Source organism: Chiloscyllium plagiosum, chromosome 25, assembly GCF_004010195.1.
Source record: "Chiloscyllium plagiosum isolate BGI_BamShark_2017 chromosome 25, ASM401019v2, whole genome shotgun sequence".
NCBI classification, from domain to species: Eukaryota; Metazoa; Chordata; class Chondrichthyes; order Orectolobiformes; family Hemiscylliidae; genus Chiloscyllium; species Chiloscyllium plagiosum.
The window spans coordinates 42,946,524-42,974,354 of NC_057734.1; the positions used below are offsets into that span (position 1 = coordinate 42,946,524).

Sequence of the window (27,831 nt, forward strand, 5' to 3'; positions counted from 1 at the left end):
TCAGGAATGGAGGGCTTAAGTTATAAGGAGAGGCTGGGTAGGCTGGGACCTTACATAAGTTTATAAAGCCATGAGGGGTATAGGTAAGGTGAGTGGCAGATGTCGTTTCCCTAGGATAGGGAATTTCAAGACTAGGGGGCATATTTTTAAGATGAGAAGCGAAAGATATAAAAACAAACATGAGGGACAATTTTTTAAAATTTTTTTTTTTAAAAACAGAGTGGTTCATGTGTGGAAGTAACTTCCAGAGTAGTAGATATAGGTACAGTTACAATGTTTAAAAAGACATTTAGGTAAGTGCATGAATAAGAGGGATATATGGGCCATGTGCAGGTAGGTGGGACTAGCTTAGTTTGGGATAATGGTTGGTATGAACTGTTTGGGCTGAAGAGTCATGCAGCATGTAAACAGACCCAAAGAGATGGAGATCTCTCTCACCATTCTGGTGAGGACTGGAAGTTCAATGATTGAACATCCATGGCAAAGAGAAGATGGGTTTGGGCCAGAAAATTGGAAACTTTAAAGTGATGGAGGGCATCAGAAGATTTGCAGACAGACATTGGCCAGGGGAGATTAGGCATGGGTAAGAACAAAAATAGAGCCAAGGTGGAAAGAAACCAGCTCAGAGGTGTATGCACAGGCTTAAATGACAGGTCTGGGGGCAGTCCTGCTTATGGATCTTGGCAAGTAGAAGGGAGTTCTATGGGGCTAGTGGTCTATGAAATGGGAAGCAGTGAAGGGGTGAGTCAGTGACTGTTCTGGAACAAATGGATTGAAATTCACTGCTGGGGTCATGGTCTGTTGGACTAGGAGACTGTTGGAGAGTTGCTGTTCAGCGCCTGCAAGGTAGAGGTTAATTTGCCAGATATCCACTTGTCAGCAGGTCTGATAACAAGGTGGGGGTTAGATCCAAGAGATCAGAGTGCAGCAAGTTCAGAAAGTAACGAGTAAGAATGAGTGAGGAGAGTAGAGACATTTGGGGGTAGGGGTATTGATGCTTTTCCTTTCCTTTCTTTGTGTTTTCTTTACTTTATGTTTTCAGTCAGGAGCACATTCAGTCTGGGCACATGTGCTGCTTTGCCTCTTCTCCTGTCCCGTCACCATTCCCTTTAGTTCTAAAGGACTAACACTTCTTTCATTCATCCCCTCTCCAATCTTCCACCTATTACAGATCTCCCCTTGCTGAAATGCGAACATCCCTAGATTTTCCTCGAGCTGACCTATAATGTGAAATCTAGTCCTCTCTCCACAGATAATGCCTGAGCTGTAGAGTACTTCCAACATTTCTGGCTTTACCTTAGATTCCCAGCATCCATGGTATTCTGATATTTGATTTCTGCTGATTCTTTCATAGACCAGATCTTTTATTTCCACTGAACACACCGTGGGAATCACAGATTTGTTACATTCTAATAATAGCATGCAAATTCATCTGACATAACCACATATATCAAATCATTATATTTGCTGAAGCTCTGTCTAATCAAGCACACTTGTATTACTGCAGCCTAAATGTCATAAAGGAATGGAAATATGACATAGATAGATACTACAGCTGAATCGAGCTGTTTCATTGCTTTCAAAGCTGAAGTGATTTATGCACGTCATCTGGAAGTAGAGAATTGTGGACAACAGACTGTGAACTAGTTTGTCATTGATTCTAACAGGTAATATATTGTTTCTGCTCCAAAAATAGATTTTTTAAGAGGCTTGGAGTTAGGTGAGAAGTAAATGAGGACAGTGATAAGAGCTTGTACGCAAATGGGATTGTGATATTTAACACCAGGGATTGTATTCGAACTGGAAATGGGAACATTTACAATTCCCTATAAATTATCTTATTCATCACTGCTTCTTTCGCTCTGCACCCATCATCCCTCAACACTCACTTGCGTGCCAGCCCTCAATGACCACCCCAACCCGTCACAGTCTGACACAACCCAGGCTGAACCAACACCCAGCATATTACATGCCCCATCACTCCTCCTGCTATATCACTGCCCCACATTCCCTGTATCTGACCCTCCCTGCACACTGTCACTCCCAGTGCACCATCAATGCCCTTCCCCTGATACCAAGCTACTCTCCCAACATATTCCCTGCAACCCATGAACCCCTTGACACTGTCTGCATCCAGTCAAACCCTTCAACATTCTCTGTATCCAGTCAGTCAGTTAATCCCTGCACCCTGTCACTCTGGACACCTTCCATTTCCAGTAAATCAGCCCTGGACATTCCCTGTGCATTGTCAGTACCTCAAATCTTCCTGCCCAGTCACTTCCTCTGACAGACTCCCTGCACCCAGTCACATTACTCTCTGTAACCATATATTACCCGTAATAGCCTGTGTCCAATTCTCCACCCTTGATAGATTCCCTGCGCCCAGTTATTCCCACCCTGACCGACTCCTACAACCAGATATCCCTCCATCCGAACTGCGCCTTGTTATTAAAATAACTCCATGAAGGCCGGTATCCAATCACCAAGGCACCCTTTATTTATATATGCATAGTACATGACACTGACCTAGTTAGCTCCTACAGTAGGCAGAACCACTGACACTCCTGTTTTTTTTTTTTAAACGAAATGTGCTCTCTTTACTTAAACTGGGGTCATCTGTCTTTATTTTGCAGTTTATTCTACAGCCATTAAGGGAAATCTACATCTTAAATTTAAAAATAAGTCAGATGTAAATAGTACAAAATTTCTCCTAAAAATTGTAACGCCGGTGTTCAAATGTTTCAATTTTAAACATAAAGTATACTACTATAAAACAAAGGCTCAGAGTAAGGAACAAATATAAAAAAAATGAAATCAAGAGTTAAATGGTACAGCAGAATATTTCTTCTAAACCTTGCAACACTCAGAGCACAAAGAGGTCATTGTGCTGTTGGGAAGAGGGGAGAATAAATTTTTAAAAATGCAGTCCAAAGCCCACAGCATATCTTTCAAACGCCTTTTAAATTTTTTTGTTGTTTTTGTTATTTAATCAAGTGATTGTCACAAAAAAGTCACAAAATTAAGGAATTTCTGGCCAAGTTTACACCAGAATATACTCCTTTATTTCCTTTCCCTGCCATGGTTTTAACACCTGTAAGGATGGAACCCCTGAGCATTGTGGTTCTGACCGTGGGCAAATCCACCTGGTGTGGATGGTGGAGCCCCTGGAGGTGCTGATGCCAAACACTCCTGTTTATAGCTGCCAGTCATGACTCCCTCATCGGACCAGATTAAACAGACCCAATCAGGAACCTCCTATTTTATGAGATCCACCTGGCTGCCCTCGTTTCAATCACTATGGATACGCCCAACACATCCCTGCAGTTCTTCACCCAAACATACCACCCTGACTCCCCATCACTTCCTCATGCATTTCCTGCAACAAGTCCTACATTTGACACTCCCAGCACTATTCATTCACCCTACCATCAAACACACTCCCCATGCCAAACATACGCTGGAGCTTGGAGAAAGTGAGGACTGCAGATCAGAGTCAAAAGGTGTGGTGCCGGAAAAGCACAGCAGGTCAGGCAGCATCTGAGGAGAATAGACGTTTCAAGCATAAGCTCTTCATCAGCTTGACAACATTCTACACGTTACCTATATAATTCAAGGAGTCCTCTTAACCACTTTAACCTGTTCCTTCAATTTTTGCATCTGCGTAGGCACCGTGTTCTGAATTCGTTGAAGCAGTTTAAGTCTGTAACTTACATGAGGGTCAGATTAATGAGATCAGTTTCAATTCGGTAGTCTTTCTCAAGACTCAATGTTACTGCAAACGGAATGTGCATGAAGCAATGATCACGTGCAATGTAGATGTAATGATTTGTTTTCAAATGCCAGACCACTATGTGTTGAATGTGGTATTCTTACAGCTACTCATTAAAGGAGCTTCTGCAGTTGGTATAATGCTCAGATGTTGAATCCTACGAAAGACTCACAGCCATGGCAATGGAAGACTCTTAATGTTGAGGCAGCAACTGAAAAGTAAAGATGAGCCAGCACTAAAACTAAAGCAAAGGACTGCAGATGCTGGAAATCTGAAACGTTTCCATCTCACGGAAGGTCACCAACTTGAAACATAACATCTTGTTTCTCTGCACAGATGTTGATTGCTTTCGAGAGTCCTCTGTTGTAACCAAGCTAACAATCAGTTTCTAAAATGTTAGGTACAATGTTAAGGTGGGAACATGAACAGGACAACATTAGCCATTCAGGATTTCTTGGACAGCATCATTTATTTCATTCAAATTGAGAAAAAATAATGCGAATGCTGAAAATCTGAAATAAGCTGAAGTAAATTTTGCCTCATTTATATGTATTATTTAAATGGAGAAAAGATGCAACACAAGGGGGGGGGGGGGGGGGGGGGGGAGAGAGAACTTGAGCATGAAACACAGAAAACACACGTGCAGCAATCAGGAAGGCTAATGGAATGTTGGCCCTGATTTCAAAAGGGTTGGGATATAAGAATAGACAAGTCTTACAGCAACTGTACAAGGTGCTGGTGAGACCATATCTGGAGTACTGTGAACTTATTTAAGGGAAGATATTACTTCATTACAGGTAGTTTAGAGAAAGTTCACCATGATGCTCCCATGTATGGAGCAATGGTCGTGTCAGAAAAGACTAAACCTGTTAGGAGGTAAAAACAATGACTGCAGATGCTGGAAACCAGATTCTGGATCAGTGGTGCTGGAAGAGCACAGCTATTCAACCTGCCTGAATTGCTGTGCTAAACCAGTTAGGACTCTACTCACTGGAGTTTAGAACAATGAGAGGTTCTTAAGGGGTTTGAAATGGTAAATGCTGACAGGATGCTTTCTCCCATGGGAAAGTCTGGGACCAGAGGGCATAGTCTCAGAATAAAGGGGTGCCAATTTAAGACTGAGATGAGGAGGAGGAGGGATTTCTTCTCTCAAAAGGGTTGAGTGACTTTGGAACTCATTGTCACAACTGTTTGAAGAGTTGAAGAGTCCTTACATATATTAAAGATTTATGGGGAAAATGCAGAAAGGTGGATACGAGGAATGTGGATCAGCCATGATCTCATTGACTGGTGGAGTAGGCTTGAGGGGCCGAATGGCCTACTCCTTTTCCTATCACTTATGCTCGTATGGTCTGATTAGACTGAACCCCAAGCCTCAGCTGATGAATCCATACCCCTCCATGTTGTGCAGCACTAGGAAGAAGCATTGAGGATAGCAAAGGCACATAATGTGCTCTGGATTGGGAACTTCAATATCTAACACCAAGAGTGGCTCCCCAGCACCAGCACAGACAGAGTTTATTGAATCCTTGAAGACATCATTGCTGGACTGGATCTGCTGGAGATGCTAAGGGAACCACAAGACGGAAAAACATACTTGGCCTCATCCTGATCAACCTGCCTGCTGCAGATGCATTTGTTCAGTAAGAGTGACCACTGCAGTCCTTGTGGAGATGAAGGAGGAGAAAGTGAGGTCTGCAGATGCTGGAGATCAGAGCTGAAAATGTGTTACTGGAGAAGCGCAGCAGGTCAGGCAGCATCCAGGGAACAGGAGAATCGACGTTTCGGGCATAAGCCCTTCATCTCCACAAGAAGATTGAAGAAGTCCCACCATCGTCTTGAGAATACCTTCCATTATGTTGTGTAACACTATTGAGCAACTCAAGTCTGGGAATCCAGGAGGTGCTCTGAGCCATCAGCAGTAGCTGAATTGTACCTGCAACTACAGGCCACTTTTAGAACACTGCATTCAATTGTGGTCTCCCTGCTATAAGAAAGATGTTGTTAAACTTGAAAAGGTTCAGAAAAGATTTACAAGGATGTTGCCAGGTTTGGAGGATTTGAGCTATACGGAGAGGTTGAATAGGATATGGCTGTTTTTCCTAGAGCATCGGAGGCTGAGGGGTGACCTGATAGAGGTTTATACAATCATGAGAGTCACGGATAGGATAAATAGACAAAGTATTTTCCCCGGGTGGGGGAGTCCAATACTAGATGGCATAGGTTTAAGGTGAGAGGGGAAAGACGTAAAAGGGTCCTGAAGGGCAAAGTTTTCACACAAAGGATGGATGGACGGAACAAGCTGCTAGAGCAAGTGGTGGAAGCTGGTACAATTACAACATTGAAAAGGCACCTGGATGGGTAGATGAGTAGGAAGGGTTGAGAAGGCTATGGGCCAAATGCTGGCAAATGGGACTAGATCAGTTTAGGATATCTTGTCGTCATGGATGAGTTGGACCAAAGGGTCTGTGCCCATGCTGTATAATTCTAAAAACACAAACTGTTGGAGAAACTCAGCAGGTCTGTCAGCATCTGTACAGAGGAAATTCCAAACCTGATAAGACTCTTTCCCAGAACTTCAGGTTTTACGGATAATAATCCATTTCGTTTTGAATGTCTCCATTGGACAGCCTACACCATTCTTTCAGGCACTGCATTCCAGACTATAACCACTCACTGTCTGAAAACAGTTGCACTCACGTCTCCACTGCTTTTTTTTTGTCATTTACTTTAAGTCAATGATCTCTGGAAACTGGATCTGTGTTCTACATGGTCTCCAAGACTGAGAAATGATCTAATTAAAAGCTACAAAACACTTCAAAGGGATAAACAGGGTAGATACAGGGAAGATTCTGGATTAGTGGTGCTGGAAGAGCACAGCAATTCAGGCAGCATCCGAGGACAGGCAAAATCGACATTTCGGGCAAAAGCCCTTCAGATGTTAGTCCTGGCTGCCGAGTCTAGAATCAGGGGACACAGTTTCAAAATAAGGGGAGGCCACTTAGAACTGAGTGAAGAGAATTTTGTATTACTCAAAGTATTGCAAATCTTGGACTTCTTAACCTAAGATGACAGTGGAGGTTAAGCCACTGACTATGTTTAAAGCAGGGGATGATAGATTTTGAATTATCAATAATGTAAAAGCATATGTGGATAAAATTGGAGATAAGAATGGAAATAGATGATCAACCGTGAACGTACTGAATGGCAGACAGACAATGGGCTGAATGGCCTATTGCTGTAATTATGTTCATAACTTCCTTGTACTTTCTGCATTTTATTCATAAAGCTTAGGACACTGTATGCTTTATAAACTGCTCCCTCAATCTGTCCAGCCTCCAACAATTTATGCACGTATACATAGGCTGCTTTGCTCCTGTCCCACCTTTAGAATTCTTCTCTTTATTTTGTATGGTCCTTCTCTGACGTGGAAAAAATAATCAAGTGGGGAGAGAGGGAACAGGAATGCACCAGAGGTCAGAATCATAGAAATGCAAAATTTTCAAAAATGAAGTGGTTTAAGATCAAAATGAGATTGAGTGGGTATGAAGGTAGACATGAGTGAAAGATCCAATTTCTGGGCTAAACAGGACGGAGTTTTGGTTAATTAGGAAGGAAGTGGCTTGGGTGCAGCCGAGAAAATCAAGCACTGGGTTTCAACTGCATTTTATTTTTCCCTCACACAATCTCCATCTCTACACAGCACGTATTATGATTGACATGAATAATTCTGAATCATCTAGGAAACTGCTGCACTTCCTTCCTCAAGAGCGCATTGTAGTAATATACTGCCTCAATTCTGCTGTCAGTTTTGGATCTAAATCGTAAGACTGCTAGAAACAGTGGAATGGTAGATTTTTTTAAAAAATGTGAACGATTGAGGGCATACTTAATTTGCTATCCATTATAAATGCCTCTTCATCATAGCTATCAATGACTTTGACAGATTGCATCAGTTCTGAGTATCAGCTGCAGTTTCCAATTTTACTTGGATTTCTACAGAGATTTTCTTTCTTCAAAAAAGCAACACCAACCACTCCTATAACTAAGAATGTACAATACCTTGGTAAACAATGACCTGGAGATTAGAACAGAGATCCCTTAACTTGTATAAAGGCAAGATACTGCAGATGCTGGAAATCTAAAGTCAAACCAGAAGAAGCTAGAAATTCTGTGGCAGAATCTGTGGATACAGAAAATAGGTTAACCTTTCTGGTCAATGGTTTCTAGTGAAAGGCCATCGGCCAGTGACAGTAACTCTGTTACAGCCTGATATCCTGTATATTTCCAACATTTTCTGTTTTTAATCCACGTTGCTTGAAGCCTATGAAGATTACAGGACGTTTCATGTGCCAGCACATATAATGCTGCTCAATTTGAAAAGTGGATCGAGTGGACACTCATCAAACCACCACCGCAGTTTTGAACTACAATACAAAGCACCACCACTTACACCACGCACACACCATGGGCAGACATTTATTGTGGGGAAATGGACTACAAGAATCAATTACAAAGTCAGTCTTGACGTATTAAAGGTATCAACTATTTTGACCAATTCAGTACAGAGTTAAGTACCTACTCTGTACTGAGCAATTTTGTTGGATTTCATGTATAGTCAGGTCTTCCCGCCATTTCAATCAGCTACTCACACTTGCTTCAGTGGCGAGGACTTCAACAGCGAGATGCTCGATGCAGCTGCTAATATTTAGATGCAAATACTAGATGAAGACTTCCTGGGCTTTTGTGGTGCAAGAGTAGAGTCCCTATCTTTGAGCCTGAAGGCCTAGGTTCAAGTCCGATTTGCTTCAGAAGTGTGTGGTAGAAGATAGAGGGTGGTGACAGAGGATCGCTTTTCACAGATGGTGGAGGCCTGTGACCAGCAGTGTGCCTCAAGAATCTGTGCTGCGTCCACTGCTTTTCGTCATATATATATAAATGTTTTGGATATGAACATAGTAAGTTTGCAGATGACACCAGAATTGGACGTGTAGTGGACAGCGAAGAAGGTTACCTCAGATTACAATGGGACAGTGATCACATGGGCCAAGGAGTGGCAAATGGAGTTTAATTTAGATAAATGCGAGGTACTGCAAATTGGATAGGCAAATCAGACAAAATTCTCCAATCGCATGTCTGCTTCTTTTGCTGATTACCATAAACTGTACCACTAATTGTGGATTCTTTGACGTTTTAATCATCATTTCTTTGACCAGAAACAATCTCTCCTCATTTACTCCATTAAAACTCTTCGTGATTTTGATAATCTCCATTGAATCCCTCGTTACCTCTGCACACTGAAAACAGCCTCAACTTCTCTATTGGCTTCATACAAATGAAGTTTTTCATTGTTGGTATCATTCTACTAAGTTTGCTCAGCAACCTCTCCAAGGTCTTTGTATTCTTTCTACACTGCAGTACTGTCTTTCTACAGTACAGTTGGTTCTGCTATAACGTTTCTTCAATGTAAATTGGCTTTAATGCTATTGAAGAATTTAGGCAGTATTTGCAGAATGCAAACTTTTCTTACCTGTATTGGCAATAACGCGACTCCATCCGCATTAGCTCAAGTGGTGTGGCTATTGCACAATTTTATTATAACACAAGATCGCACGAGAATGGAACAATCGCGTTATATCAGAACCAACTGTATGTAAAACCTCCTCCCCACCCCATAGTATATAACCATGTAATCCTACAAGACAGAACTCTTGCCCTTTCATTTCTTCCTCTTCACTGTCCAAATTCCGAAACAGCAAATTACGTATCTTTTTTTCAATCTAGTCTTCTGTAGATGCTGTTCACAATACTCTCTCCTCTACACTGGTAAGACCAAAAAGACCAGGTGACTACTTTGTGAAAAACCTCCATTCTGTCTACTAGAATAACCCTGACCTTGCAGTCACTTTCCATTTCAATACATTATCTTCGCTCGGATGCTGGTTTTGCAGAACAAGCCTCTTATGGCGTTCCAGTCAAGCCCAGCCCCAGCAATAGCACCTCATTCTCCACTCAGGCACTTTACAGTCTTCAGGATTTGACACTGAGTTCGGCAACTTCAGTCCAGAAATTCTGTTCTCCATTTTGATTACATCCCTTTCCCCCTCAGTGACTTGTCTTCTACAAAGAAAAAGGCATATTTGGGTTGAATTATTATTTTGTTTGCAATTGCTGGAAACATCCTTTCAGAAGTTAGAAACTTGCAGGGAAAGGCAAGTTCAGTGATCAGTCTGGTTGACTGGGAGAGGCTCAACATGGTGAAAATTGCTGGCGAAAGGGCAATAGCAGGTTTGCAATGCCATGAGCTGAATGGCCCCAGATTTCACATTCTCAGGCAAGCATTGTAAGCCCTTGCTAAAGTTTGCCTAAATTTTAAATATTAAACAGGGAAATACAGCTCTTTGTTTTCATATCACTTTAGAGAGAGGCTTGTTGGTTTTTCTGTGGGGAGCTGGGATGGGTTAATGGGCACAACATTGACGAAAATGCACTCCCTCCACCACCGATGCTCAGTAGCAATAGTACATACTTTCCACAAGACGCATATCAGAAATTCACCAGAAATTCTCAATCAGCGCCTTCCAAACCCATGACTGCTTCCATGTTGAAGGAGATGGGCAGTAGGTACATGGAAACACCACCACCTGCAAATTCCCCTCCAAGCCACTCACCATCCTTATTTGGAAACATATCGCCTTTTTTTCAGTCACTGGGTCAAAATCATGAAATTCCATCCCTCAGGGCATTGACAGTCTACCTGTAGCGGTTCAGGAAGTCAGCTTACCATCACCTTCTAAAGGGCAACGAGAGATGAGTAATAAATGCTGGCCAGCCAGCAACACCCTCATCCCGTGAGTGAACAACAAAAATTATTTTTGCAATGTCACTTTATCACGGATTACTCATTCATCATACATGTGGTATCTCAGGTCAATGACGACCTTTAACAATCCTGGCTTACCTTTACTAGCGCTGGAAACCTCTGTGGAGCTTGTTGGCAGTGCAGGTGCTCCACGGCAGGCACGCTCCAAGCTGTTGTGCTGCTTGGCTAGTTGTTCAATGGTCTCCTCCAGGCGGATGCGCTGCTCACGCTCGTACTGCAAAGCACGCTGCCATTTGCGACTGTGGGTCTCTGCTAAATCCAGAAAATCACGGCAGGCCTGGGGACAGATGGCACCAGAAATGAGTAGTGGATCAGCAAAAAAGAGGATGATAAAAATCTCCACAACTTTCACCTCACTACCCACCCTCTCTGCAGAGCAAGTAAATGTCAGGTGACCGCAGGTAAGCGGACGACGGTTTTCTCGTTGTTAACTGTGATGGATGGGCAACCATGGAGAGGATTTGTTTGTATTTTTTTCAACAAATGCTGGGTGCACAGGAGATAGAACTGGCAGCTTGGGTCCTTGGCAAATGTACCATACTTTCAGCTCCAGATGCACACACACACACACAGAAGGCTATGGGACTGGTGGAGGTGGTAGTGTATCTTTGGTGATAGACACCCCACCCCCCCACCCCACATGGGCTGATCGGCCTCTTCTGCACTGCATGGTTCTATGAAATAGAAACTTATCCTTGTCCTTTAAACATACAGAAGGGCACTAGAATTAAACAATAGCACTCCCTGCCTCCCACCACACCCCTCACAGGAATCGCGAGGCGTGTGGTGGGATGCTTGTTTATTCTGATTCCATTGCAATTCCACAGCTTTCCCCTCAATATTATAGTGCAAGAATGCAACAATCTCTACAAGTTGTCAGGCCTCAATGCATTGTACTTCATTTATTTGTTCTCCAGATGTCAGTGATTTAGATCCTGCTCATCCTCTAGATACTGAGAAGGCAGTGTTGAACTCTTCAAACTGCTGTAGTGATGCTGCTTCCCCACTGTTATTTAGAGAGATCCTAGGGATTAATCTGTTGACAAAAGAATGGTAAGCTGCATCCAAGACAGACCATTCTACAAAGTCCACTTCAGACAAAGTTATTGGTCACCCCACCCCTCCCCCTGTCTGGGTCAGCAGCTACTTCCTTTCCCACCGCAAAGCAGGTTGTGACATTTTTGTATTTTTAAGAAGGTGCAGCTGAACAACATCAGTCACCATGTAGAAGCTGACCTCAAGTTTGAAGATGATCCTACCAAAGGGACAAATGTTGCTGGTGAAGAGGAGGAAGGCAAAGACTGCAGTAATACTCTTAAAGACATCTCAGTACATCCACACTCTGCTCATTTGTATATTACTAGTTCCAGGACAAACCAAAATCACGTTCAGGAGATTGATGCAAGGTGTTTTTTTATATGTTAGCCCACTTAACATAGACCAAGATATTGGATTCTTAATTGAGATGGATGTCTCGAAATTTATCAACATTAACTGTGTACCTTGATACAAAATCTCAGATTTCTATTTGCAGTCTGGATACTACAATAGCTTAGATTACTATTAGACTATATGTATGTGGTTGACTCGCTGACTGACCAGACTGAATGACTGATTGAGAGCAAGATGGACATGTTTTATATTAGAGAAGCACACATTCTGATTTCATCCTGTTTTCTTAAAGCTATAGCCTCTTTCTGAGGTCTCTGCCATTATACACTGACACAATGCAATGGGGTACCATTCTGCTCTGGGAAGGCAAGGTTCGATGTCAGGGCATTTCAATTACACAGTGCTCAACTGAACTAACAGTAAAATGGATGGCTGGCTTCCAATTAGTCACAGATGGGAAGGAAATTCATGGACAGCCTGCTGGGGTTTTATCACTAGCTGCCAATATCATAGGCATGAACAGAAGTAGGCCATTCAGCCCACTGGGCCTGCTCCACCATTCAATGAAATCATGGCTGGTCTGATAATCCTCAACTCCATTTTCTTGGCTTTCCCCATTACCCTTGACTCCCTTACTGATTAGAAATCGGTCTCAGTCTTGAAATTGCTTTACTGACCCAGTCTCAACTGCCCTCAGCGGTAAAGAATTCCACAGATTGGCTATCCTCAGAAAGAAGAAATTCCTCTTCACCACTCTGTAAATACGTGACCCCCCCCCCCCCCCCCATCTTCTTTGAGATTTGCCCATGTTTCTTCTAGAAGTGATTCTAGAACCCATGTCCATATCTATCCCGTCAGGTCCCCAAAGAATCCTGTATATTTTAATAAGATTGCTTCTCATTTTTTTAAATTCCAATGAGCACAGGCCCAACCTACATAACCTCTTCAGAAGACAGTTCCTCCTTACTTTGTATCTGTCTAGTGAACCTTCTTTGGATTGCCTCCAATGTTAGCATATCTTTTCTCAAGCTATCCCAAAGTAATTTCCAGCCAATTATTACTTTATTGAACTGCAATCCTTGTTAAACAGACACAACAGATAACTCTCATGCAGCAAAAGGCAACAACAGCATACAAGGTAAATATACAGTTAAACAAAAGCAGAAAAATACAACATTGGTTGGAAACTCAAAATTAAAACTGGAAATGTTGGAAACTCTCAGCAAGTCTGGCAGATTCAATAGAGAGAGAAAAGAGTTAACATTCCATGATGAAAGTTCATGGATCTGAAAAGTTAGACCCAGTTCTCTCTTTGTAGATGATGCCAAATCTGCTAAATGACCAGTGATCTGTTTATGATAGCATTTCTTGCAAGACAGATTTTGCTAGTTATTATTCCGATGCATCAAAGACTGGGCAATCTCTCCTAGCTACATTAACCAAACAGAAAACATTTCCATCTAAATAAACTGCATCATTTGGGGTAGAGCCCAAAACAAATTTGGAATATCACAACTTCTGCCACCTATTTATGTCAAATCCATGTTTACTGTTCCTTACAGATATTTCTATCCATGTGGCCAGATCAGCGTCATGACTTAACTTTTGCAACAAACAGCATGCAGTATCAACAGAGCTTTGCACAATTTGCCCATACGTAAACTCTGCACAGCGGGCAGCCAACTGTTAAACTGCAAAGGAAGAACTCTGAAATTTCACCGCCAAAGGTGAAGTTCAAACTCAACAACTTGTCGTATTCACCTGGGAACTAAGGCACTATTTGGACAAGACTCCAAGGATCCCAAGAGTTTACGAATCATCGCATTCCATGCAGAACTTGACGAGCTACTTGTACCTTTAGCCTGAAAGTCAGTTTGTGACACATTTGTCAAACACTTTAAAGAATATAACCAATACCATGTCAACTACTTTAGCTAAAGGCCGTTTTAACGAACCCAGGATTTTCTGAAGATTTCTTCAGCACCACTCAACACTATTATTGACTGGAAAATACTGGTGAAAGACCAGGCTGACTGTCAAAGGCACCTCCAAAAGTAACAGAGTAGGAGCGAGGTAAATTAAAATGCACTGATGATCAGACATGGCCTGCCCATAGACTATTAGGGAAGGAATGGAGGGAGCAAAACTTTCCACAGTTTTCAGGTTCAACTCAGGAACTGATGAGTTTTCCTCAAGAGTAGCAGCATTACACAGATCAATAGGGATTGAGGTTTGATCTCAGAATCTCACTTTGCTGGTCTCAATGTGATAGAATAATCTTGGCACTCCTGACTTTTGAAAAATCACCAAGCTTCTTGTTGTTGGCACTATTCACAGATTCCAACTGGAAACATCTATAAGTAGGTATTTGTTCACAAGCAATGCAGAAAGCTCATCACATTGTTGTGCATTTTTTATACTTGTATTGTCACCATGGCAAATCATACTCCAAATGTCAGCACCCTTAAAATGGTGCAAATGGCTGCACAGGGCAATTAGCAAGAAGCTCCAGTGGACAGTTTGTGTCAGTCCAGCTCAATTGGTTGGGTGGCTGGTTTGCAAGGTAGAGTGATACAATAGACAGTTGGTGTAGGAGTAGGTCATTCGGCCCTTCGAGCCAGCACTACCATTCATTACGATCATGGCTGATCATCCACAATCAGTAACAAACAGCTTCAGTTCAATTCCTGCCTTCTCAGCCTCCTCACTTGCCAGAGATGTGGTGACCCTCAAGGTGAAACTCTTCACCAGCTGTCTCACTCTAATTTTTTTTTAGATTAGATTACTTACAGTGTGGAAACAGGCCCTTCGGCCCAACAAGTCCACACCGACCCGCCGAAGCGCAACCCACTCAGACCCATTCCCCTAAATTTACCCCTTCACCTAACACTACGGGCAATTTAGCGTGGCCAATTCACCTGACCTGCACATTTTTGGACTGTGGGAGGAAATTGAAGCACCCGGAGGAAACCCACGCAGACACGGGGAGAATGTGCAAACTCCACAGTCACTCACCCGAGGCGGGAATTGAACCCGGGTCTCTGGCGCTGTAAGGCAGCAGTGCTAACCACTGTGCCACCGTGCCGCCCAAAAATGAGACAGATCCCCCCTGGTGTTTACTTTGGTGGGTTAGTGGGTGTGCAATTTTTTTTTTTTACCTTTCAGCTTTTATCAAACCACCCACCCAGTACAGGTTAGCTGGAAAATTAAAAGCACCATATTAGAAAATGAATTGTGTCAGTAGAATAATGATTGGACAGGTACGATGTCCAGAAAGGTTTTCAGTAACTGGCTGGGGAATTCACCTCTAGCAGAGAGAGGAATTTTCAGCACCAGTGACAGTGCCATGTTAAATTTCAGTTCATGCCTGTTGCACTTCTTTGACTACCATTATAAAGACATTAGCAATAGGTTTGCCCAAAAATAAATACACCATTTCCTGCCATCAAATATTCCCCTCCAAACCACAAACTGTTCCAATTTGGAAATATATCCCCACTCCTTCATTGTCACTGGGTTAAAACCCTGCATCTTCCTCCCTCGTGTCATTGTGGCTTTCCCTACACCCAATGGATGGCAGCAGTTTAAGAAGGCAGCTCACTACCACTTTCTCAGGGGCAACGTGGATAGACAATAAATATTGATCCAACCAGCACTGCCCACATCCCATGAATATATCAAAAAAGTACCCCCATGTAGCTCGGCTGAATTGAGCTAGCAACTTGAAACCAGAAATATAAAACAATGTGCTACCTTCACACCCAAACATACTACGGCCTTTGATACTGTGCTGAGACCTGAATTTACTGATGCTCAATAAAATCTGACAACTGTCTCCTCAAGAGCAGTAGATCTTCAGAACAAACAGAACATTTCCAAATACTTATAAGTGAAGAATTAATTCAACAGTATAATCCAAACAGGAAATATTGATTTTGCATTAAATCAATCATTTTGAATAATCAGCTTTGCATAATATGCTACTGGCTCTAAATGATGCATAATGATGATGCTATTGTTGCATTTGCAAAACAGGTATACATTAAAAATTTGGGGCGGCATGGTGGCACAGTGGTTAGCACTGCTGCCTCACAGCACCAGAGACCTGGGTTCAATCCCCGCCACAGGCAACTATCTGTGTGGAGTTTGCACATTCTCCCTGTGTCTGCCTGGTGCTTTGCATGCTCCGGTTTCCTCCCACAGTCCAAAGATGTGCAGGTTAGGTGAACTGGCCATGCTAAATTGCCCATGGTGTTGGGTGAAGGGGTAAACGTAAGGGAATGGGTCTGGGTGGGTTGCTCTTCGGAGGGTCAGTGTGGACTTGTTGGGCTGAAGTGCCCGTTTCCACACTGCAAGTAATCTAAAACCATATTATCTGTACAATTTAAACCTTGATCAGAAATCTCAAAAAGAAAAGAAGGAAGGTAACTGAGCCTGCTCCATCAAATTTGTCAACACAGAGGAAAAGGACTGCAATCGGCAGTAATTTTGAGTTGAAAAAGGTTTAGTCAATCAGAATTCTGTATGTTGTAAGTGAAAGGAAAGGCATTTAGTCCATTGTGACCAATCATGTATGCTTAGATAAAGCTAGAATCCGTACACAGGGTCGGTATTAGGCATTACAATGAGTGTGTGAGTAACAATTTTAAATGAGTTGGCTGGCAGGCTAGTGCCAGATTGAGTTGTGAGTCATAAGGCCGTCGTCATTGAATTGCGCTGCACACCAGTTTAACATCAGTCAGTCACAGTGCTGCAGCCTCTGCTCCTCTCCTGACCCTCACTAACAAACCAACCAGCTTATGCCTGTTAACAGAGATCACTTTCACATTACATTCCTTAGTGTGGAAACAGGCCATTTGGCCCAACAAATCCACATCGATCATCCAAAGAGGAATCCATCCAGACCCATTTCCCTACATTTACCCCTAACTAATGCACCTAACATAATGGGCAATTTAGTGTGGCCAATCCACCTAACCTGCACATCCTTGGACTGTGGGAGGAAACCCACGCAGACATGGAAAGAACGTGCAAACTCCACGCAGATAGTTAAATGTGCATACTCCACAGAAACAGTTCAAACAAAGTTTGATCATGAAGTGGATGATAGATTTTCATTCGACATCACAGTATACAAAACAACAGAATATGGTCCAATTCACCTTTCATTTAGTATGAAACAATCATGCCTGTTATTATACACTTACTTGTCTTGTCAAATATTCTTCAGTTGTCAAAATCATTGTTAAACAAGGAGACAAACTAAACTAATACAGGGCTGTTAACTTATTCCTGGTGTTGTGCGATTCCACCCACTGTCATTTAGATCCAAACCATTGCTAATTTGTGACTTAATGAATGTAACTCTAAGCAATAGCTAACCTATCAAAATGGACCCCACTGTGTAATTATTCTCTGAGCTGAGCTACATCATTCATGACATTCAGAAACACAGTGACGTCAGCACTGTGAGAGACCCACTGCATACTAATGAACCACCGTCCCAAATTCACAGTGACGGGAAACTCAAGGCTGCTGCAACCTTCCCTAAATTTTAATATAGATCTTTACTGACTTGTTCAACATGTATGTAGTACATTCACATTATATATTTCCTATATTGTCAAAAATCCATTCCAAGCTACATCACAAAAGATGTAATCAGAAAATAATGGGCACAAAACCAAAGGAAGAGGCATTTGGATGGGTGATTGGATGCTTGGTTAACGACACTTTAAACAGTCTTAGGAGAAAGAGGTAGGTGGACAAATGGATTTAGGAGGGCATTCTACAACTTGGAATCATTGAATGGTTACAGCACAGATAAAGGGCATTCGGCCCATCATGCCCATGTTAGATCTGTACCAATAGACAACTCAGCTAGCCCCACTTTCCAGCTGTTTCCCAGAAGCCTCCAGGGTCTAAACAGCTGACGATATTGTCACCAAGGATCAGGTGAAAGATCTGGTGGATTCATAACAGCCAGAGTAATGTTGACAGAAATACATTCAACATCATCTTCTCAAACACAACAGATGTCCCAAGTGCAGCATTGCTGCAGTTAATGAATGATCAAACTGGCAAAGTAATTACCTTTTGTCTGTCCGCATACAATAGAAGAATTACGATTAGGAACAGGATGACTTATTTTTTTGCCGTGCACATGGCCGAGACAAATTATTGACAAGACAACACGTACTAACTTCTATAATTATTGACATGTTTGTCTTGTCAATAATTATAAAAGTTAGTACAAGACAAATACATACTAACTTTTATAATTAGACAATAACTTCTCAAAAGAAAACTCTTGTAATAATAAACCATTTGATAGCATGTATCCACTGCCTAAATTCAACCTAGCAAAAAGTAAAGTTAGGGTTATCTCTACGTAAAGTGTTCAACATTTGGAATAGATTCTCTGAAACTGTACAGGAAAAAGACCTAGGATTGCTTACAAAACAACCGACTGTTATGAGAAATGGTAAGGTTTGTTGGGATGAATGGGCCAAATGGCTTTTCTCATTGATAACAACCTTATAATATTGTGTATCTACATAAATTGGAATGCCATATGTCTAGATACTAACATACTTTCTCTACACAATACATGATGTATTTTGTATGCATACATTGCTTTTAAAAGAATTAATCTTTAATGACTCAGTGTGCTGTGTGTATACAACGTTGTGATTTTGACTGGCAATTTGTCTGCAGTGGGTCTGAAAACTGTACATATTAAAATCAGTTGGTTTGTTGCAACGTGTGCTTCAAATAAACTAACACACAGTTAAATCAATCCCCAGTGAGTGCTTGATTATTACACATTAACAATAATATGGCATGGTGAATAATGGTGGAAAACATCATGAAGAGAATTATCATGCTTGAACAGTTAGCAAGCAAGTTAATTTACAGGTAAACACATGGTTGACAGTTTTAAATTGTGCTAAAGTACATGAAATAACCCTTGACATCTTTGTTTGCTGTAACAGAATGCTGAAAACCAGCTTGTTAGTAAGTAGACAGGTTCCTATCAAGAAGCCTGTTTAAGTCACTTTAGAAAAGGCAAGCGAGTAGCTTTCATGCTGGATAGATAGCAAGCAAGGAAAAAATTCAAAATTATACTTTCAGCATGTCCACAGATTCCCCGAGACTAAACACTAAGACACAGCTTTGAAATGTTTAAGTAGTATTCTGGGTTATAGTTTCTGGATTCAGGTGCTGGTGGAATCTGCAGGCAAGGACATTTTGTGAAGACTGAATTATCTTCCACTCTTCATCCCAGTTCAAAACATCACTCTGAGAGTGCACTATCTAGCAACAGAATAAACAAGGAGGAATTTTATGACAATAAAATGCTGGAAACAGTCAGCAGTTCAACCAGCATCTGTGAAGAGAAACCAAGTTAACAATTCCACACAACTGGTAAGATCTTTATGGATTTGTTGCAAAATGCATAAAACTAAAAATAAATATACATATTAAATTTAATACATTCAAAACAAACAAAGTATTATTAAAAGGTCACACAACTAGAAGGCATCAATTTAAGGTTACAGGGGAAAGAATAAAAGGGAACCTGACAGGCAACTTTTTTTTTCCCACAGAGGGTGGTACACCTGTGGAATGAGCTGCCAGTGGAAGTGGTTGAGGTGGGTACATTAACAACATTTAAAAGGCATTTGGACAAATACATGGATAAAAAAAGATTTATAAGGATATGGGCCAAGTGCAGGGAAATGAGTTTGGCATGGAGGGAGATTTTGATCAGCATGGACCAGGTTGGGCCAAAGGGCTGTCTCCATGATGTAGGACTATTCAAACACCAACTTTTTTAATCATGAGGCTCACTGAATTTGCAAGACAAATATTGTTCACTAGATGTCACTGGCCCCAGTCATCCATCACCATCTCATGCCCCATCATCTGCAGCCCTCTCCATATCGCACAATGCTGCCAGATGATGCCTACTAAACTGAATTTCACAGTGAACTACTGTAAAAATTGCCACTTAAAATCTTCCAAAGTAATGGCTCTGCAACAACCATAATCAGTAGATAAAATAACGAGAGGCCGGTATCCCACCACCAAGTGACCCTTTATTTACACATGAACAGTCCTTGACTTTAGTACCGCCTCAGTCTGAGTCAGCTATCAGACTGGCAGTATCTCTGACATTCCTTTTTTTTCTTTTATTTACAGAACACTATTAACATACATTTGTGTTCTTCAGCCTCTGTAAGCATTGAAATACTCTTATGAAGCTAAGGATGCAAAATGTGGTTCCCTCCCAGTGTCAAGGAAACTGCACTCAAAGGACTTTGTCAAGCTGCAGGTCACAGAAAAGTCAGCCAGCTACATTTGCTGTTATCCAGGGGATAAATAGAAGAGAAGAGAAAGCTTACCAATACAATGCATCATTACAGTCCAAGAAAAAAAAATGAAATTTTCACTGTGCCATATGGTCAGAGTGGTTCAATGTGGGTAATTCAACCCAATCTTACAATACAAAGTGAGACAGACAAGTTACCTTCAAATTTTAACAATCTCACCAATCCTGCAATCGCTTCTGAAGTTAAGGTTTACTCTTATCAAGAAATAAAATAAAATCAGGCTTCTAATACATCAGACTTACAGCACGACTTGAGCTAGGGATAGTTCATGGCGTTTCAAAGTACAAATGGGAAATTGTTCTCCTCCAACACTAACATCCTTCAACTTCATAAGTTCATTCACACATGCATATAAAAAAGGGACAAACAAAATAAATCATTCTGTATTTATCTGACTAAGTCACCACAGATAAGTTGCTAGAGTGACTGTTAGTGGAGTTATTTAGAGTTCTGCGACAGTCCATTTTGATCTTCAGTTGGGCCCCATGAATTTTTACTAATTGGATTTGTACTTTGGCCCCCAGGGTCCTTCACATTGTTGGTTTCAGATTGCCGGTTTTTCTCCTAAGTAAAGTCCAGTAGCTGTACACATATGCCACTGAGACATTCCTTTTTTTAAAATTTAAAAAAAAAAAATTTTTAAACCCCCACACTACCGCCTAACTGCGGTAGTGCTTATTTTTTCCCCAGCACCCATGGTGTGTGTGTGTGTGTGCGTGCAGGTGTGAGACATAGTGAGAGACACAAGGTGCACGAATCTTTATTCAGTTTCCACCACCAGGAAGAAAGGAAACACCCGAGTGGACACTCCCTTTTTAGCTAATCACCCAGGGCTCCCTGATGGGGCTGTTAAACTGGCCCAAATTGGGGAATTCATTCTTTGAGATCCAACCGATGATCTTGTTAATCACTACAGAAGTAAGGGCATCTGAGGTAAAAAAGGAGAATTACAAAATCCAAAAACAGTTGGTTTGAACTTGCTACTGAAAAAAATACGGTGGAACTAACTATTAACCTCCACTTGTTACGTTCTTTTCCCGAGGTTTCACACACACCAACTTCTGCAACAGGTAAAGTTTAATAAAGCTTGTATAAGCTAGGTGACCCCCTTCGGCCCTCTTCGCAGGCAAGCAAAGTTGGGTCAACGTGAGGCCTTGAACAAAGAAAGCACATCCCCTTTATATAGGTCGGTTGGCCGTGCCTATAGATACTCTGGCCACTCCCCCACAGACATATGCCACTCAAGACAACCCCCAGTCACTCACAGTCACATGTTACCCCAGGTACAAGGGCAGGATGAGATCATCCCTCGGAGATAATGCAAATGCTAATCCTCTAATCCTGGGCAATTATACAGACGATTTCCTGACTCAGTGATTTCTCAAGACAATGCAGGTGTGACATACCTCTGGCCAGAAAGCATTTCTGGATGGAAGAGTTTGAATGATAGTTTAAATTTGATAATAGTAGGGGAGTAATAGCAAATGGCTGTCTAAACGAAGTGTAAATTACAATGCATAGTAATTTGCATTCTTCCATGATTGTTGTCCCCACCCAAAGACAGTGCAGTTTAATCCTTTAATATTACATTAATGTCCAGAGAGATATTTCCATTTAAATCTTTTAACATTACACACCCAGATTATAATTTACACACGTGGTAGGACAGGGCAACATAGATTGTGTGTGCGATCTTCAAACAAGACAAAGATCTGAAGGGCGCTGCAGCATACAGTACACTTCGTGTTATTTCACTTGCAGAGTAATGTCTGATGGCAGGTTGGGAACACAGTCCCAACCTAGTTACCTAACTAGAGTCTCACTCCCTCTGTTGAGGACCAAGTACAGATATGACAACATACAGGAGACTACAACAAGAAACACAAAGCTGGAAAAGATTGAGCAGACAGCTGGATTCTTTCACATCCCACATACATATCCTCCTGTCAATGAGGGATTGGCTAAATCTTAGTGCCTGGGGTGTTGGGTCACCCACTAAAATGGTTGCAGTAATGAGCAGACAGTCCACTGTAGCAGGTACTTTATCGCCCAGACATGATATTGACAATAATCCCCATGAATTCATTCATTTGCTCTCACATTCATGTCATCACCTACGAAATGTCTATCCCAGCTCTTAGTCACTAGTCTGTTTTGTCATATTGGGAGAAAGTGAGCACTGTAGCTGGAGATCAGGAGTTGAGAGTGTGGTGATAGAAAAGCACAGCAGGAGAATTGACGTTTTGGGCATGAGCCCTTCATCAGGGACGAGCCTCGGATGCTTTTCTAGCACCACAGTCTCAACTCTGCTTTGTCATATTGCTGGAGTTTTCATCACATGACCTCCGTCCGACAATGGCCCCACACAACCAGCCAATGTTTGCTTTCTTCACTTTTTTTTGAAACTCAAACAAAAAGTATAAAGAAGAAAATGAGAAGAAAGTCAGATTTCATTTCAGACCTCGATTTTTTTGCAGCAGTGTCCAGGAGATTAATCTTTAATTCCTGGATAAGGATTGATGATCGTATGATGAACAGAGAGTTCACACTGCTATCAGTTCTTGTTTGCTCAGCTCCAGGCTCCTAGTTAATTGAACTGCTTCCCTTTCCACATTTGGGAGGTGTTAAACATTCACTTCAATGTAACACTGCATGGAGAGAGCTAACACAGGCAGGAAGCAGACAATGTGCAAATATGCCGTGTAAAATCTATACCAGAGATGGCACTTAATTCTCAAATTCCTCAACTTACAAACAAACAACTGACAGCAGAAAATCAAATTGAAGTCAGTGAATTTTCCATCCTGCTCCCCAAAGACTCAAACATTCAGTTCATTTCTCACACGTGGTTACAGTATTGTCCAATTTTACACAGCCCCTGACCACACAGACTGCTAAACAGGGGAATCATTATCTCTCAGTGTTTGTTCACCTGATTCCAAGCAGAGAGATTCATAGAAAGGCAGACTTAGCTATCATAGAACCTGTGAGATCCACATCATTTACCTAGAACACATTCTCCTCTCCCCTCGGAGAACTTTCCACGGCCTTCCCAGGGAGTCCGGATACAGAGAAAAGCCCGCTTTATACCCAAGGAGGAGCACAGGGACGCCACAGCACTCACCTTGTCCTGCTCGCTGCGCTCTCAGTCAATTCCAAGTGGCAACAGGCTGGCTGAACATTCAGCAGCGGAACAATCATGTGACCGAGTGCTCTAATTAAGCAGAAGTGTTGCCGTGTGACAGCGAGGAAAGGTATTTCAGTCTCCTGTAAGCCATCTGTCGTATCATTAGAAGTCTCTGGCTGAGGCGAACTGTCAGTGCGTGGGTGACAACACCATGTGAGAGAGACAGAGAGACAGACAGGGACACAGGAAGCGCATCTTCAGCCTGGCGCTTTACTCCGGCCACTGCCTTCAAACCCCGTCGGTGCTAATAAACTGCGGGTTGTTTCCCCACTCCCGTGTCCATCTCCATCAATCCTCAGCAACAATCTCATCTTCAGATTCCAGGCTGACATGTTCCCAGCCGAGATTCCACCCAGCAAGAGTCAATTACAGGAGGCCCACACTGAGATACCGCCAAACAGAGCACGGTAATGAGTCCTGCACTTAAACGGCACAACATTGTGGCGAGATTTTCTTTCTCTGCACAAAGACTCTTTTTCGAGTAATACACTTTCCTTGAAAATACGACATTTCTATCAAAACACAGGATGTGCCTTTCATATCAAATGGTAAACGAGCCCCTTCCGTCTGCTCCCTGTGTAGCCCAGTTCAGTCCCGGATTCTGGCGCCAGGATAAGGCAGCCAGGTTTCAGCAAAGTGCAGGTTCGGAGTTTCCTGCGGTCTGACATAACGGCGATTTAAACGATATATCTGATTACGCGGCGATTACAGAGGTGTTCAGGAAAAAAAAATCATTGGGAAAACAAAGAACTTGCTTTTCAGGGCGCTGGCAGGTGGGACTAGATAGGGTTGGGATATCTGCTCGGCATGGACGGGTTGGACCGAAGGGTCTGTTTCCGTGCTGTACATCTCTATGACTCCACTGACCAGTTGATAGGAATTTTTGAAGCGTACCAGTAATTTGTGCACTGCAAGCTGCTACACGTTTATATACACTACAATAATTCATGTGGTTATGAACTCTGGAATCGCTATAGTGTGGAAGCAGGCCATCCCTAGTATAAATACATCCCTATTTCTCCCTTTTTTTTTAGCTTTGACAAAGGGTCAGTTAGAGTCCAACGTCAGCTCTTTTCTCTCCTTACAGATGCTGCCAGACCTGCTGAGATTTTCCAGCATTTTCTCTTTTGGCCATTCGGCTCATCCAATTCCACACTGCCCCTCTGGAGACCATCAAACCCAGCCCCACCCCCTGACCCTGTCCCTGTAATCCTGCATTTTCCCTGGCTAACCCATCTAACCTGCACATCTTTGGGCTGTAGAAGGAAATCCACGCAGACACAGGGAGAATGTGCAAACGCCACACAGACACCTGAGGGTAGAATCCGAACCGAGCTCACTGGCACTGTGGGGCAGCATTATAGAACATAGAACATAGAAGAATACAGCGCAGTACAGGCCCTTGGGCCCTCGATGTTGCGCCGATCCAAGCCCACCTAAACTACACTAACCCACTATCCTCCATATACCTATCCAATGCCCTCTTAAATGCCCATAAAGAGGGAGAGTCCACCACTGTTACTCGCAGGGCATTCCATGAACTAACGACTCGCTGAGTGAAGAAAGAGATTAAGAAGGAGAGTCCTTCATGGTAACCTCAAACCTGTGATGGGAATTGAACCTATGCTGTTAGCATCACACTGCTCTGTAAACCAATAATCCAGCCAAATGAGTCATGTGGTTATGAACTCTGAAATCGCTATAGCGTGGAAGCAGGCCATCCCTAGTATAAATACATCCCTATTTCTCCCTTTTTTTTAGCTTTGACAAATGGTCAGTTAGAGTCCAACGTCAGCTCTTTTCTCTCCTTACAGATGCTGCCAGACCTGCTGAAATTTTCCAGCATTTTCTCTTTTGGCCATTCGGCTCATCCAATTGCACACTGCCCCTCTGGAGACCATCAAACCCAGTCCCATCCCCTGACCCTGTCCCTGTAATCCTGCATTTTCCCTGGCTAACCCATCTAACCTGCACATCTTTGGACTGTAGAAGGAAATCCACGCAGACACAGGGAGAATGTGCAAATGCCACACAGACACCTGAGGGTAGAATCCGAACCGAGCTCACTGGCACTGTCAGGCAGCATTGTGAACCATTGAGCCACCATGCTGTCAGGATCTATGTTTTATTGATATTAGTTGAGGTATAAATATTGACCACTGAAGCCACGCATTTAATTGTTCTCTCTCCCTATTCCTCGAATCTCTATCACGTGTGAACCATTGAGCCACCATGCTGTCAGGATCTATGTTTTATTGATATTAGTTGAGGTATAAATATTGACCAAGCCACTAAGGAAATGCCCTGCCCTTCTTCAAAATACTGTCATAGCAACCTTCACAGGAGTGATGGCTGGCACTTTGTCCTCAAATCTCTGAATTGGGCCTTAATGAGGCTGTACGTAAACTGGAGGAATAACACCTCATATTCCACCTCAGGAGCTCACAGCCCAAAGGCCTCAACATAGAGTTCACCAACGTCAAATTTTCCTCATCCCATAACCAGCTCTCCCTACCTCCTTGACCTGATATCCCTGTCCATCTTACTGTTCACCATATTCCTGATGAAGGGCTTTTACCCGAGATGTCGATTTTCCTGCTACTCGGATGTTGCCTGACCTGCTGTGCTTTTCCAGCACCACTCTAATCTACACTCTGATCTCTAGCATCTGCAGTACCCACTTTCGTCTGCCCGTGCCACCCTTCCCACTGACCAATCACAATAAACCCCTCCCTCCATCCAACTATCACCATCCACCTTACCACCGCCCTACACCCCTCCCTCTATTCATTTCTGAGCTCCCTTCCCCCCTCCCCAGTCCTGAACCAAAACGCTGACTTTCCTGCTCCTCTGATGCTGTCTTGACCTGCTGTATTTTTCCAGCTCCACATTTCATTGATTCTGACTTCCAGCATCTGCATTCTTTAATAGCTTTAAATCCATAACTTCCTGACATTGTGCTACTGCTGAGCCACAGTGGACACCGTTCAGTACACTGAGTCACATAATCCCTTTTGAATAGCGGGGTCATCCCTTGCTAGTGTTTTAGGTCGAATAGGCTTCACGATACAGTGAATCCCTGGTGTCAGCAACTCTTGCTCCAGATTGTTTTGGGGGCGGCGGGATTGGGATACTGTGATCTGAGTGTGGGTCTTTTAGGCCGTGATCTTTACATTTAGTGAGACTCTGTTGTACAACATGAAGGAAGAAACTGTTCGTGCGTAGGTGAAAGCAGCAGCTGATTTTGTGCACAAGTCTCACAATGAGAGAAACAGTTTAGTTTTGGCGAGTGGGTGGTTGTCGAACAAATATCAAACTTAGGAAATCTTTCAAAATCTGTCTGAGCTAGCAGTTTGGGCCTTTGGTTGATGACTCATCCAAAAAGTGCCAGCTCCAGCAAGGCAACACTTCCTCAATATTGTACTGAAACATTAGCACAAGTTAAAAACTGAGGGCCAAGATTTGGAACTTATCAGTCAAAATAAGAGTACTGATACTTGACTCAAACTGACAAGCAGTGTTTTGGCTAGAGAGGCACAAATCTATCTAGTCTGCCCTTTCTAACCTCCTGCTAGGTTTTAAAATTAAACACAACCTTTAGTAACAGGAATCCATCCAGCTGTTTTAAAGTCTACCTGTACATTCTGTTCCACCACTCCTCCATAGTTATAGCATTCTAAACATAAAAGACACTGAAGAGTCATAGAGATGAACAGCATGGAAACACGTCCAACACGTCCATGCCGACCAGATATCCCAACCCAATCTAGTCCCACCTGCCAGCACCCGGCCCATATAACCTAAAAGCCCCTCCTATTCATATTCCCATCAAATGCCTCTTAAATGTTGCAATTGTACCAGCCTCCACCACTTCCTCTGGCAGTTCATTCCATACACGTACCCACCTCTGTGGAAAAAGTTGCCCCTTACATCTCTTTTATATCTTTCCCCTCACCCTAAAGCTATGCCCTCTAGTTCTGGACTCCCCCACCCCAGGGAAAAGACTTTGCCTATTTACCCTATCCATGCCCCTCATAATTGTGTAAACCTCTTTAAGGTCACCCCTCAGCCTCCGACGCTCCGGGGAAAACAACCCCAGCCTGTTCAGCCTCTCCCTATAGCTCAAATCCTCCAACCCTGGCAACATCCTTGTAAATCTTTTCTGAACCCTTTCAAGTTTCACAACATCTTTCCGATAGGAAGG

At 42.6% G+C, this 27,831-nt stretch overlaps 1 protein-coding gene across 14 annotated transcripts in view; it reads right to left on the reverse strand.

The window, feature by feature from the left end:
- The window catches only part of LOC122562796 (oxysterol-binding protein 2-like), a 334,280-nt gene that overhangs the window by 76,717 nt on the left and 229,732 nt on the right, over window positions 1-27,831 (reverse strand). For all 14 annotated transcript variants that reach the window (XM_043715995.1, XM_043715998.1, XM_043715997.1 and 11 more), the window contains one exon: window positions 10,731-10,929. In XM_043715995.1, coding sequence (XP_043571930.1) covers window positions 10,731-10,929 — 199 coding nt within the window. The remainder of the gene's footprint in view (window positions 1-10,730; window positions 10,930-27,831) is intronic.